This window comes from Petromyzon marinus, chromosome 41, assembly GCF_048934315.1.
Source record: "Petromyzon marinus isolate PM22_M1 ecotype Great Lakes invasive population chromosome 41, UKy_Petmar_22M1.pri1.0, whole genome shotgun sequence".
NCBI classification, from domain to species: Eukaryota; Metazoa; Chordata; class Hyperoartia; order Petromyzontiformes; family Petromyzontidae; genus Petromyzon; species Petromyzon marinus.
In genome coordinates, this window is record NC_133707.1 from 10,975,262 (window position 1) to 10,990,399 (window position 15,138).

General features: G+C 52.8%; 1 protein-coding gene across 1 annotated transcript; it reads right to left on the bottom strand.

Moving 5' to 3' along the window:
• Positions 1 to 471: 471 nt before the first annotated feature.
• LOC116951091 (eukaryotic translation initiation factor 4E-binding protein 1-like) lies at positions 472 to 14,592 on the bottom strand. The gene is made up of 3 exons (XM_032969489.2): positions 14,349 to 14,592; positions 4,960 to 5,241; positions 472 to 2,981 (listed from the first exon to the last, which is right to left on the bottom strand). The coding sequence occupies exons 1-3, from the start codon at positions 14,479 to 14,481 to the stop codon at positions 2,950 to 2,952; spliced, it is 447 nt and encodes a 148-aa protein (XP_032825380.1). The 5' UTR covers positions 14,482 to 14,592; the 3' UTR covers positions 472 to 2,949.
• Between the last annotated feature and the right edge of the window lie 546 nt (positions 14,593 to 15,138).

Here is a 15,138-nt window from a genome sequence, read left to right on the forward strand (position 1 = left end):
TGACCTGCAGTGTGGCGAGTGGATGTGCGTTGTTGTGACCTGCAGTGTGGCGAGTGGATGTGCGTTGTTGTGACCTGCAGTGTGGCGAGTGGATGTGCGTTGTGACCCTGCAGTGTGGTGGTTGTGTGGCGAGTGGTTGTGCGTTGTTGTGACCTGCAGTGTGGCGAGTGGTTGAATCCAGTGTGGTGAGCGAGTGTTTGAGCAATGTGTGTTGTGACCTGCAGTGTGGTGGTGGTTGAATCCAGTGTGGTGAGCGAGTGTTTGAGCAATGTGTGTTGTGACCTGCAAGTGGGTGGTGGTTGAAGTGTGGCGAGTGGATGTTTGTTGTGCCATGCAGTGTGGTGGTGGTGGTTGAGACGGCCGGTGTGTGTGGTCTCGACCGAGTCTTCAACACGGATGGAGGGGGGCACCAAATAAACGAGGGAAGTTCACGGGAAGCCACGACGCACAAAACGCTCCAACGCCGAGTGGTGCTGCCGTTCACCTTTTTGTTGTAACCTTTAATTTCAGAAATGTGAACTGTACACATCCCATTCATCTCAACGCAAGCACAATTTCAACTTCTCGCACGCGACTCCGGCTGGTCGTCAAACACAATCACAGTATGAACAAGGGCCTTTGTTGCCACCCACACACTCCCCCCACCCCACCCCTACGGGCTCCACGGAACAAAAATAAATCTGTCCCTCGCCCTCATCTCATCCCTTTCCGGAGAGAAGTCCAAAACAAAAGCCAAGAACCGAGGGGAGGAGCGGGGAGCGTCGCTGCGGTTTAAGCCGAAGAGAGCCAACACTTTTTCCCCCCCCCCCATACAGCAAGCTGCAGGTGCACGCGTTCCGAATCTTGAGAAATTCCACGCAGACTCGCAACCCTTCCGGGCCGTTTTGGCACGCACCGCTTTTTTAAAAAAAGTCATTAACTTTTTAATAGTCAAGAAAAAAATTGCTGCTTCCAAAAAAAATGTAAGGGAGTGCATTTTGCACGACAGCAACCCCTCCTCATCGTGGCGAGGGGCACGAGCCACCGCCGCACACCACGTGCCCTTCGACCTGTGCGGCAGACCCACCGCCCTTCCCGTCGGAGTGGCAAAGGTCAAGGTCGCCAGCGCCGCCGTCGACTTGGCAAAGACGACGGTTTTTGGTTTCCTCCATGCAACTCATCTACGTAGGTCGGGGCACAGCGCAGCACGCCGTCCCGCGGATGGTTTGGCAACGCACCGCACGAGGACCCCCCTCCCCCCCCCCCGCCCGGCGCTCGGGAGGAACACAACGCGGGAGAGGCCGGCGGACTCACCTGACGCAGAGGGGTCCCCGGGGGGGGGGGGGGGGGGGGGGGGCGTCTCGACGCCGCCACCACTGCCACCGGCAGGACGGCGAGGCCCGTCCACTCGCCATTCGCGAGCATGCAACTTCGCAGATGCGCGTGGACAGAAATGAAACCTCCGTTTAAAAATATTCACGCCGCAAGTAACGGGAGAATCCACGATACCCTGCGGCCAAGATGGCACAGAGTACAGGATTAGTCCCCCATTGGCCACTGGTCACAAGAGGCTGAGAAATATGACCAGGTAATTAAATTTAACTCGCGTCAATGGCACCTGACCTGGGTTGGATTTAGTTCAACCAAAGATTTCGCGAGCCCGTGTTGCCTTAATGCGCCACGATTTTTGTTTGTTTTAATTTGCATTGGGCGTGAAGGCACGCGGCACCTCTCGGTAAGAGCCAAGTTCTGGGGTTTCGAGATAAAAAAAATACAAATCATTTAGCACCTCCATTTGCAATGACATTAAATGACTGAACTGTAAAAAAAATCCACAATATCGATATAAACTTCTGTGAGCGCGCACGCTCGCGCGCACTTCTCCATGCTGGTTGGGAGGCAGGTGGCTTCAAATGTCCTCAATTCCACGCCGCCGATCATTGCAAAGACACGGGGGGGGGAGGGGGGGAAAGAGAGGCTCGTTCCTGCAGGGCTTAAATCAAGGCGGAACGAGTGCAGGAACCAAATGCAAAACAAGGACGTTCCAAAGGGAGTCCTGCATCGAGGCACAGTAACTGACCTTTCAGAAAGGCTTTGTGGAAGATGCCGGACTGCCGGGCTGGGAGTCTCAACGAGGCACAGAATCCTCCTCCTCCCCACCGCACGACGGCTACTGCGATGCGAGGAGCTTGCAAGAGAACAGCTCCACCCCCAAGTCACGCCTCAGGTGTACTAAATCTTGGGACTTGGCGACCAAAAAAAATATTTACCGTCAAGTTAACGCCTTCAAAAAGGGGAGTTCGTTTCTGAAATGCACTCCTTTTAAAAACTTCGATAAAGAATCGTTCCGGCTTTAGTTTGTTTGCGAGTCGATCGTCATGCTTTTGATAGGAAATGGTTAAAGCGAGCACGCGAGAGACTCCGCACGGACGTTAGCCAAGGACACACGCTCATATCAACTACGGAAAAGTTTCGCAATCGTACATTTCGCCAAGTCCATTTCCATGGAGGTCGTTTTGTATAACAATAAAAAAAATTGCCATGATTGAGCGACACATTTTTTAGAACAAAAAAATTAATCCAAGTCCAAACTTACGATGGCACCGTTACACGCCAGAACCGACACGGCACCATGGCCACATTTCCTTTTGAAGCCAAGTTGTCTTTAAACTTTGGGTTCAAATTAAAAAGTAGACTTTAATAGTCTGCTCCGTTGAATAAACTAAGTTAAAAAAAGACAGCAGACATGATTACCTTAAGGCAACAATATAAGCGCAGGAGTAGTAGCATGCTTTCTAAAGTACTATAATAACGTGTCCGTTTTAATGCCAACTTTTCATGATTTTTTTTTTCTTAGAACACAAAACATCGGTTCGCCCTGCACGGGGGCGACTGAAATGGGGTGCAAGCCAGATGAGCACGGTGGAAACTGTAGAGTGGAACAGCTGGGATCTTCATTTAGACATCCATTTAGATGTCCATCTCGAATTGAGCATCCTCCCCTGCATGTCGGAATGCAAACACAGAACACAGAAAGAGACGACCCGCGTCAGTCACAGTGCGCCAGGGTGTGGCCCGGCAAGCACAGCACAAACACAGCCGTCGGTGCTCTCACACACACAAAGATATCCACGTATAACCTTAACGGACTGTTGGGGCAAGTGCTGTTGGCGAGCACCTGCGAAGGCCGGCACAGAGCACGAGTGTGGGTGGACAGCACCACACCCGGCCACCTTTGTCTCCCGAGTGTCGATGTTTACACACTGCACAAGATACTAATTTGAGGCCGAGTCGACCTAGGGGAGGCCCAGGACCGACTGGTGTTGGCCAGGAGGTGGAATCGTACTCAGGTCACCAGGTTCGTAACGGTGTGCTGACCACAGAGTCACCGCTGCCCGCAGCGCACAAACAAATCCGATACGCACCCACCCACAAAAACAAAGACACACACACACACAGAGCCCACTTCCTCGAGAGAAGCAGGGGCAGAAGCCCCGGACACCGGTGATGCAAGCGGCAAGCGGAACAGAGACAAGCACGTGGCAGCACAAACGACACTGGCAGCAACCCCAAAAATCAAAAACAACGGCTCAGACAAATAATGAATTCTTGGCCTCCCCCCCATCAGGCAGAGCCAGTTTTGAGTTTTGTTTACAGATGGACGTATGGCTCAAGAGGCCAGAGCACTGAGCTAGGACTAACTGTGATCCTGGGTTATAATACAGGTTTCAGCCGCTGGCGATTAACGCGGGGTTTACAAGTGTTGTGGGGCGATGTTCTCAGCCTGGGTCACCCACAACGTGAAATTCGGTTCTGCACTTAACTTGGCCAAAGTGGAGCTCTGAGAATTAAAAAAAATATCGGTTTTGAATATCGGTCCCGTGGATGAACGTAGTCCTCTGTGACAAGAGCGGGTGGGAAAAGGCTGCCCCCATAGGAAAGTCGGTTGAAAGAATTTCAGAACTAACTCTGCAGTATCCGCTTCTGCACGGGGACGTTGGGCCTCATGACGGCGATGCCGATGGCACAACGGTGATGAAACGTTGCGAATCACAGCCGGGAATCGAACCTGGGTCTAGAGGACTAGAGCACAGTACACAGCGACGAGACAGCTCTCCCCCACCTCACACACACACGTCCACGTGCAAACACCGCCACTCAGCCAAATCACGCTGCAGGCCCAAATGATGCTTAGCGAGCACCTTTTGAGGCAGGCACTGCACACAAAGGAGTTGTGTAACCAGAACTAGACACACAGACAACGAGAGCCGTCGCCATTCATCAGGAAGCGTCTGTGGCGTTACCGCGGCGGTTGCGCCAGGCTAGGTACACTATTAAATTGCACAAAGCAGGCCAAACGTCTCCCATAGCCACAGAGATTTGGTAAGTGCTGTTATTGAGCACCGATTCAGGGCAGCAGAGCAAATTAGGGGGTGATGGTCATGACCACACCCAGACACCTTTGTCTCCCGAGGCCTGATGTTTACATATTGCACCACGCACTCATTTTTTATGCCGATTTGTCGAGATATTTGGTACTGATATTAGCTGTGGCTGGGACTCAAACTCAGGTCGCTGGGCTCATAGCGCAGAGCGCCAACCACTACACCATAACTCCCTCAAACGTGTTCAAAAACAAAGATCCCCCATATAGCCTTAACAGACTGTTGGGGCAAGTGCTGTTAGCGAGCACCCCTTTGGCACGCGAAGGGGTGGGGTGGCCAGCACCACGACTGAACTCCTTTGTCTCCCCAGTGGCGATATTTACACACTGCACCAGGTAATCATTTGAGGCCGAGACGACCTAGGAGAGGCCCAGGACCAGTTCAGATAATTGTCAAAAACACAAAATGACGCACGCACCCGCACGCACGCAAAACACAAAATGACGCACACACGCCCGCGCAAGCACACCGCTCGCAAACTGACGCACGCACGCACACGGACGGACACAGCGGCACGTGCAGACGTGGTGCCGACCTGGCTTGTCGGTGTGGTTGGCCACGTTGTTCTCCGCCTTGTTCTCCGCCACCGCCTTGGTGGGCGATGCGGTCGGAGTGGCCGCCTGCTGCCCGCCCGTGTTGGGCGAGGCGGCCGCGGCGACGGCCGCGGCGTTGGCCGCGGCGTTGGCCGCGGCGGTGGGGGAGCTCTTCCGGGGGTTGGTCACGCCGGGGATGTGCGGCAGCAGCGGCGGCGGCGTGCGCGCCAGCGGCGAGTTGCGGCACTCCATCAGAAACTTGCGGTCGTAGATGATGCGGGTGCCTGTGAGCACGGAGCGGGGTGGCACACGTGTTCAGCCGTCACCGAGTTCGCACAGTAAGGGACGGCGATTTTTTTTATTTCCCAAGAGTCATTTGTCAACATTTTTGAAAAATGTATAATGATTTAAATACAACTTTCAATGCGATGATGGCTTGCAGCCCATCGACAACACTGCTGGATGAATGCCCCTCCCCACACAGCGAGTCATCATGTGGGGGTTGTTTGATCATACATCACCCAAGCTGGTCAGCGAAGGATGCAGAAGTGGGGGGGGGGGGGGGGGGTTCCCGGGAGTGGTTTGAGATGGTAGGCGTGCAGGGTGGGGAATCGAACGCCGGTTGCTGGGTTCGCAGCACCGTGCGTCAACCATCGAGCCACCAATCCCGCCGCACCACAGCGCGAGTATATCCAACGGCTCTTTACGAAAACGGCTTGGCAGTCGTTTCGGGGGTACACAATGCATCACTTGTGCATTTCCCTGAGCTTGAAGAGCAGCAAAATAAATACAAAACGCCTCCAAATAAAATACAGACCTCTTGCACCACGCGGTCGTTCATTATAAACAATAACAACTATTTATTTACTCGGGAAAGCCAACCATACTTATTTTCAGGAGGGTCCTGCTACACAGGAGAAATGTTTGCCCAATACCAATGACGTGTGTTGTAATTGTTTTTGGCTCTGGGAGGAAATTGGAGGAGCCAGAGAAAACCCATGCAGATCATATGGAGAAAACTTGCAAACTCAACTCAGAAAGGTGCTCACCCTGCCAGACCACACCCCAATCCCAAAGCATCGTCTCCTCGCAGATTTGTTTTACTCAATCAGCTACTGCAGTCATGAGCTGCATGGCAGAGGCGCCCCCTAACAACAAAACACGTGCTATTCAAGAAATGCCCCCCCCCCCCCTGCATGATGCAGGCAGAGCCAGAGCTGAGGCGGGTGGGGGGGACGAGCGGAGGCATTGGACAATTTGTAGAAAAATGCGACACGTGACCAGGCCAAATGGCTCGAGCGCTGCGTGCCAGAGCAGGGAGCACACAAGGTCGCCCCAACAACACTCGCAGTGCCGCCGCCTCCTCCTCCTCATCGCGTTTGTTTGCAAAGCCAGCTCGGGCCGGGCGGGCGGGCGGGCGAGAGAGTGGGTGAGCACATGGCGTTCCGATCCAACACTGTACACAGGCCACCACAAAGTGCGAGTTGTCACTCCCAAGCCTTCTGCAAGCAAAACAGGCAGAACAGGACTTGTAATGGTTCCGCCGCCGCCGCTGCTTTTTGTCAAACGCTTCTTGCAAAACTTGTGTTTGTTATCTTCCCACGAGAGCCTAAAGTGTCTGTTATTTTCTTATGGCGAGCCGATAGGGACAGGCTACGCACGTGACATACCGCCGGGCGCACGCTCGTAGTAAACAGGGTTCACGCTGCGTGGGGTGCCATCGCGCAAGCCAGGGGGCGAGAGGTGCATTGCCATCTACGGATGCAAATGCATCAAAACTAAATGTGAATTATTGTTAACCCATCGCTTCGTAGGTGTTCACCGGTTCTGCTGTCTAGCTCGTGGATGCAATTGTTTTTAAATCTTTGTTATTACCCCCCTTGTTTTACAAAGGAAAGCCTGACTGAAGAGTCCTGCCAATATTCGCAGAAGGGACTGATGTTGCCATGTCCAATCCCAACTGAGTTGTGCAGCAATGGGATGATTGGCCAATACCAGTTACATAGGAGTTATTTTAAGCCATGGGACCAAAAAAAGGCAGATAACCCAGAGAATACCCAGCAGACGCTGCATACGAAGAGGAGACACTCCAGGCCCACAGCTCACAGCTGTACATCTACAACGCCTGGCAAGCGCCAAAGGTGGTCACCCATCCAAGTGCTAAGCAGGATCAACAATGCTTCCGAGAGACAACGTGATTGGGCGCGGCTAAGGGGATTTGGTCACGGGTAATGATGATCATTCCATTAAAATCTGGTAAATCAACAACTCCGACATTGTTCGCTGGGTGAATGCTAAGCTCTAGTCGTATTTTATATTTAGGTTACAATGAAATCACACATCGAACTCTGACACGGTTTCATGTGCGAGACGCGAAACGAAACAGCATCTGCTCAAGTGGCCGTGCCCCAATGCTCATTCCCACTGCCCACCCCCCCGCCAACTGTGGAAATTCCACAATCCACAAAGGGGAGCACAGTCTCTCCATAGGCCTAGTACACCGCCCATCGCCGCCTGTATCCGTGAACAGAGTCGGTGGATAAGGGAACGAAAGCCTGGGCAGACCAGAAAAAGGCCAGTTATCGTCTCGTGCGGTCCCCATCGCCCATCCCCCCAACGCCGGCGAGAACCCAGAGGCCACCGCACGGACGGACGGCACGTGCCAGGACATGCCGCCAGCGTGACGCACCGCACCGATACTCAAATCGCCCGACCAATACCCTCGTGGGGTGCGGCAACAGGAAACGACGCCGCACATTTTGTTGCCAGCGCGAAGTCAGTGGGAGTGGCGGGTTGTTTTTGTGGGAGGGGTGGAGCGAGGTCTGCAGATTTCAGTTTTTCGTTGAGCGTCCCTCTTTCAAGCGACAAACCTCAACAGCTTTCCAATAAAAACAAACAAGAAACGGGCCGAGCGACACGTTGCGCAACAGGACAACCGAGGAACACAGAGAGGCGACAACGCCGCAGTCGTGGAGCCGAGACGAGACCCCCCCACCCGACCACCACTTCCAGTCGTACAGACAGCTGTGGCAAGTGTGATGTTAGCGAGCACCTCTTGAGGCCGGCACTTCGCGCGAGGGTGGTGGGTGTTCACAGCCTCCCCCAGTGCCGATGTTAACACGTGACATCAGAGCACCCATTGAAAGGCAGAGGCAAAATAGGATAGCCCCAGGATTGACTCGAATAATTTCCTCTGATGTTAGCCTCTGCCGTGAATCCAACTTGGTGACCGGATTAATAGCGCACTGCACTAACCACTGTCACTGCTCTTTTCTTTGTGAGCGTTCGTACGCACGCACTCGCTTCGTTTAAGCAGTGGTTTGGTCAGCATCACGCACGCAACAGCAGCCACTGTTCAATGCCAAATGTCAATGTCACCCATGACGCCTGTGATAGACCAAGTGCACTCTGAGGCCATGTGAACAGACCCTTGTACAGCGGGTTACGTATTAATGAACAACAAAGATCCAACGGTTAACCTTGTGACCTCATGTGCAATTTCCATTGCAAGTTTCTACGAAGGCTGGAACTGCACGATTGGGTACATCGGGGTCAGAACCGCGGTCAGCCACTTCTGTCTCTCGAGTGCTGATGTTTACATGCTGGACCAAGTCAAGGCAAGGATCCAGAGACCATGAGACACAAACGTGATTCATGGGACTACCACATACACACACACAACGTACTTTCACACTGCAATGATCGTGAGAGTACACAAGAGTTCAGGGATGGGTAATGAGTGAGGCCGTTAACGGTTCCCCGGTTATTGTTGTTGACCACAGTTGATAACCGGTTACAAAAGTCAGAAACCGGTGGTTGTTTTCGAGTGAATTTTCGTCAAAACACCGATTGGCACACGCACATAGTGTACAAACCGCAGGGTACATTTGTCCTCGTTTCTCAGTTACGGGGTAAAGGCACAGCCTTGCAATTCCTTGCTCACTCCACTGCCGGTGGCATGGCCTCCACTAAAGTGAGTCTGGTTTCAAATTCAGTGTACTAACCATTACAACACGGCAGCTTCCTTCGTTTCTCGATTAAAAAAAAGGTTAACGTTGTGTTTATTGCTCAAAATTAGTTTTTATACACTAGGTAAATCAGTAACCGTTTTAACTGGTTCTTTTCCGTCAGTTACCAGCAACGTTAAAAACCATTCTTAACAACCCTAGTAATGGATAACTTAAGCTTATTTATTTAGTTCACTCTACGAGATCAACTTCTGGAATAAACACCGGGCCCCTAGGCGTCCTGGCTCCTTCGCACCTCGGGTCTGGCCTGCGTCCCCCCAATGAGGCCGCCACTGCCAGGAGAATAACAACATTAAATGACGTCAGTGGGATGGCTTGCTGAGACATTTGCGCGTTACGTAACAGTGGCGAACGGTTGGCACAGCCCGGCGGTATCACATTGGCCGCTTATCGCAGAGGATCGCGGTTTGAATCCGGTAGGCCGCCTTAGTTATGACTGCACCGTCGAAAACGACACGCCGTCTGTTTGGCGGTGAACGCTAAAGATCGCGTGACGTCACATGACGATACACATTTACCAAAAGTCGAAACAATTCCACAGCACATGGCAACATTGGCCAACACTGCAAACATACTGCAGTCCGTAGAGCTCAGCGCCCCCACGATGCTTGCGCTATAAGTATGGAACAAATTCCAAATGTACAAATGATAATTGCGCGTAACCAGTCGCAAAGTGGCCGGCAGTGCACCATATGTTACAATGGCCAGCAACAATCAGCACTATTAAAGCTGTAGATAAGGGTTAACAGGTTTCTTGAAATGTGCAAGGTTACAAGAGGGAAAATAGATGGGAGGGAATTTCCAAAGTGGAGCAGTGCGAGGGAAGAGGCAGAAAGAGAGGCGTTTTGACCTGCAGTGTGGCGAGTGAACACAACGGCGATGAAAGATGAAACAGCGTCGAGCGGAGACCGCGTCCTCGACACGGGTGGAGGAGGAATCAATTGCGAAGATCACAGGAAGAGAAACCATGGTCGTAGCGAAAAAACAGTGATGAGGCGACTGACCGCAGGTGAGCGAGTGGATTCAATGAGCGAAGCGCTGGATCATTAACAAAGTCGACTGCCTTACGGCGAATTCGATCGCAGCGCAACGAGGTAGGCCACTGGGTGCTTCGTTTTCCACCTTGCACAAACGTGACCACTCGAAAACACACAGGCTGCCCATCTGCCAACCAATCATCGATCACACGATGCCGATTGCCACAGATAGCCCATGTTGACTGCTCGCTCCCTTCTGTCGCAACCGTTTTATCAGCAGTGGAATTGCCAGCAGCCTCTGTCCACATGATCGCGTTATAATTGTCCCGAGCGATCAGTCCACATCAACCTATCAAGCTCAAATCCACATACGTAAACAGAATTTAAACGCTTCCCGCCACCCACATCTTACGTATTACTTATTTTACGCATTATCTACCCAGGAAACCCATATCGCAGCTCAAATTTGCGTCCTTATTTTTTGTTAGCTATGGGAAGAATCTGTGGAGAACGCGGAAAAAGCCGATGGCCAAAACAGCGGCAGAACGCACAAACTCCACTGCAAAACAGTTGCCGAGTCAGGAACTGAACTCGGCTTCATCTTGCTCGGGGGGCATCACGTGTGTTATCCCTGACGCCACGCCACACTCCTTAGGGGCTATCCAGTTAGTACGCATCTGTCAAAACTTGACCCCCCCCCACCTCCCTGTACGCACGCGGACTTTTTACACCCCCCCCCACATCCTATAGAACGGCCGATATTTAATCCACGCATAAACTATCCCTGAATAATAATAATGTGTTTAAGCAAACAGTCCGCCGCCGGCTGCATTATTATCGAGGCTTCACCCCGCCCACCCCGTTTCCTATGCGTACGCAGTCAGTAAGACCCCCCATACTCAAGCGCACGCATTTGGGTTAACCCCCCCCCCCCCTCCATGCGTTCCGTACTAAATGGATGGGCCCCTTACCTTGTAAACATCAATAAACCGTACGATTGCAACAGCCTCTGGGCCGAGCCAGCTCGCACAGGTGGCTAAAGTACCAAGAAAAACAAACATTAGACACCACCCCCTCCCCAGAGTTGTACTTGAACTGTCGGGGTCAGAGACAGCCGATGAAATTTGAGACGACTGTTGTGCTGCTGGCTGCAGAAGCTCCCCTGATGCTTATTCTGTTACAGCCGCACCACTTCGTGTCAACGCAAGAGTTGTTTACGTGTCAACTGTAATTCACGTTCGCGTGTGTCTTAGAGATAACTCAAATGGCAAGTTCAGCCTCTCTAAGTTTAGCAGCAGCCATGGGTGCCTTTACTGCCTGCTCAAAACAATCACAATCACTTTGCACTGCCCCTACCTTCACCCACCCGCACCGACCAGGGTGGTGAAGTATGGCAAAATATTCGTCAAGGCCCGCAAGGAGTCCTTCATCCAGCAGTTGACTGACAAGACGGGCTGTACATCTACACAATATGGCTTCCCTCTTCACATCCACTGCTGGATGAAGACGAAAGTTGGATTTTTTTAAAGCAGTTCAATGTGACACACGCCCAGTAATATCAAGGCCATTGCCATGTCGGCGAGTGGGGTGGAGCGGTGGCAGTGGTTAGCGCTCTGAACTATAAATCCGAGTTAGATTCCAGGCCACGAATAACTTCAGTCGTGAGCGATGTCTGAACCTGACCTTTGCATCCAGCGTGTTGGAAAGTACGGTTAAGTACGCTTCATTGCATACATGTATACTTATAAGTTATTTAAACGTTGTGTATACGTGTTTGCTAAGTCAGCCGACACCCTGGAAACCCTTGCTAAAACCAAGATATTCCATCTCAAGGGACTTTCGAGTTGAAAGAACTCAAATAAACAAGGCATCCCCCATGACTGACACTGCGTGGGGAGGCCTTCATCCAGCAGTGGACTGACAAAGGGCTGTACGTGCAGTGCTCTACCACAATTAAAACACGAACATGGACCTACAGATACTGGACAAATACAAGTACAGTGGACACGTGCTCGTGCTGGGGACACGTGCTGACGTCACCCCGTCACGTGGGACAGTGCGTAAAGGGGCGGGGTGGTGGTGGGGGGGCGTGCCGCCCGAGCCAATCGCAATGAACCCATGGAAGTTCACGTGGCGTGTCAGCAGCCAATGGGGCGCCACGAACGGCAGGCACGCCAATGCGCTCCACAAAACGTAAACACGTGGTGACTGACGCGTGCTTCCTTGACAGCTGACGGGAGAAGCAGGGGCAGAGGCCAAAGCAAGGGGCAGCAGCAAGGAAGGGGCAGAGGGAGAAGCAAGTGAGAAGCAGAGGCCGAAGCAGAGGCTGAAGCAACGCAGAGGCTGAAGCAAGGGAGTAGCAAGGTAGAAGCAGTGGCAGCAAGGGAGGAGCAGAGGCTGAAGCATGTAAGAAGCAGGGGCAGCAGCTAGGATGGAGCAGAGGCTGAAGCAAGGCAAAAAACAGGATTTGAAGAGAGAAGCAAGCAAGAAGCAGAGGCTGAAACAAGGAGGTAGCAGCTGTCGGGAGAATAACCCGAAACAAATACGCAGTGGCTGAAGCAAGGAAGCAGCCGAATATCAGTACAAGTTTAAGCAATCGCTTAAGTCGAGAGATGCATTAAAAAAAACATCCCTAGAAGCAAACAGCAAGGGCTGAATAATTAACAGCGGCACAACGATTGGAAGCAGAAGCAGCGTAACACCGCAAAAGCACGAGGGCAGTTCGCCTCCCCACTGCGTCAGAATCATCAGCGGCACTGATGTATGAAGCGGCGGCAGCAGCGTGGAAGCATCGGCAGCAGCAGCGTGGAAGCATCAGCAGCAGCACCACGAGGCGGCTCCCCTCCCCCGCACGCGTTATGCAACGGCGCTTTGTTTTTCAACTTTAATTTCTAACTCCTCGTTCTTGCTGCCAGTTATAACATTTGGTGCGAAACGTGGCCCTCCTCTCGCTACACTTCTCACAAAAGCGCATTTAAGCAGAATGTTACGTATATTTTTTTTTACAAAAGTTACGATTATACTAGAGAAGGTGGCGTGTGTTTGTTTTACCCAAGGGTCCCGAGTCTGAACCCAGAACGCAAATACCCAGGGGCGGTGTTCCTTGGCCCAACCCCAACCCCCCTCATCCAAAGCTTCTCAGTTCGATCCAGAACCCCGTTGCCAAATAAGTCTGGGGCCATCGGCTGCAGACCAACTCTGAAGTCTTACAACTATGTTTTTATTTAACCAAGGCTCAATTAGCTGCTATACAGCTCTTTATTTTTCAGAAGCCACCTGGCCACAGATAACAACCTCAACGAAGTGGCGTATCATCACGTGGACATTTACACCGGCAAAGTGCTCGTAACGATTCGAAACGTGGAGGTGGTAATCCGTGGGGGGGGGGGGGAGGACACGGAGGAAATCCACGACGGTCAAAAGGGAGAGAAGAGAGAGACACAGACAGCGCACACTCCAAATACACAGCAGCAGGCGTCTTCAGGCTCGGGATCGAACCCACGACCACCACGTGTGTGTGTGTGGTGTCGTCCCAGGCGAGGGAGTTCTCTCTCTCCGGGTCGAAGACGCGTCTCGGTTAAAACCATCTCGCTCGGCTCGTGCCCCCACAAGCTGTAACGTCGTGGGTGAAGGAAGGCCCGAGTGAGAGTTGCTCGGCATGTGCCTGCGGTTAAAGGCGTCTTTCTGGGTTACATCTCTGGCCCCGGGGCACGACAAGATGCGATCACTTCTCCCGCCCAGTAACCTCAACAAAGCGACGCAATTCCACCCCCACCACCACCCCCCCCAAGTTCGAGCCCTGACCAGGCGAGGCGACCCCACGAGATTCGCATGCAACAACACAACAACAACCACAGCAGTGTTACAACTAAAGAACGGCGGTCCACTCGTGGTGGTGATGGTGGTGCGGATAACGGCGGTGATGGTGGTGATGTCTGTGATGATGGTGGTGATGTTTATGTCGATGGTGTTGCTGGTGGTCGTATGGCGGTCGTTATATTGGTGATGGCGATGGTGATATTACTGCAGGCTGATGATGTAATGAGAATCCTGCTGCTGATGATCGTGATGAAGACATGGTGTCACAGCAGTCACGATGCTGGAGGTGATGATACAGCTGGAGTCTACTGCTGACAGTGCTATTAACCAGAGTAGGAGACCGATGCCGACCATGATGCAACGTCTGACCATGTGCTGCTCTACCCATCGTGATAGTGCTGATGACAGTCTTACTGCTGAGCGTGTGCCTGCATGGTGATAGCGTGCTTGCTGATGATAGTGTTTACTGCGGATGAGAGTGGCCCTTGATGATGGTGGTGTTCCTGGTGGTGGTGTTGATGATGGAGGGGCCCACGCGTGCCGCCGCCGCCGCCGCCGCTGCCGCACCCCCAGGCGTGGTGGAGAAGAAGGTCCCGCCGGGCGTGGTGCAGTAGTCGTGAGGTAGTTGCGAGGCGTCGCTCAGCAGCACCCTCCTCGTGGGGATGGCCCGGCTCTCCGTGTGCGAGCGGCTGCACGACATGGCGGCTGCTACTGATGCTGTCCCTGCTGCTGCTGATGCGGTCCCTGCTGCTGATGCTGATGCCTCTCTCCCTGATGCCGCCCGAGCCAAGGCCTCAAACCCGCCCCCCACCTCCACTTCACTCCTCCGCGTGGCCCCGCCCCTAACATAGACCCGCCCCCCCCACCCCAATTTTAAGTACCGCCCTTAATTGGGCCCGCCCCTTACTTGGCCACGCCCCCACTCAAAAAGTACCGCTCCACCCCCACTTAACGCCCTCACGTGGCCCCCCGCCCCCTCTCTAAAGTAACGCCCCGCCCTCCACCTCACTCATCCACGTGGCCCCGCCCCTCATGAGCCCCGCCCCTCTCTTAAGTACCGCCCCCCAAATTTTTATTTAAAGCTTTCGTGACTGCAGTAATTCATATTCTTAGCTCTTTCGGTAAAGTCACGTTGAAGGGAAACAATAAAATAATAAAATATATATAAAACAATAAAAATTCTCACGACGTTTCGACCATAACACAAACGGTCATCATCAGATGACCGTTTCACTACTCTGCGTGACCCTGCTTCTCACGAGGCCCGCCCACACCACAAAGCTCGCCCCGCCCCCTCCTAAGTACCGCCCCCCGCCTCATCTCGAACGTGACGTCACAGACGATGCAATCCAGGGAC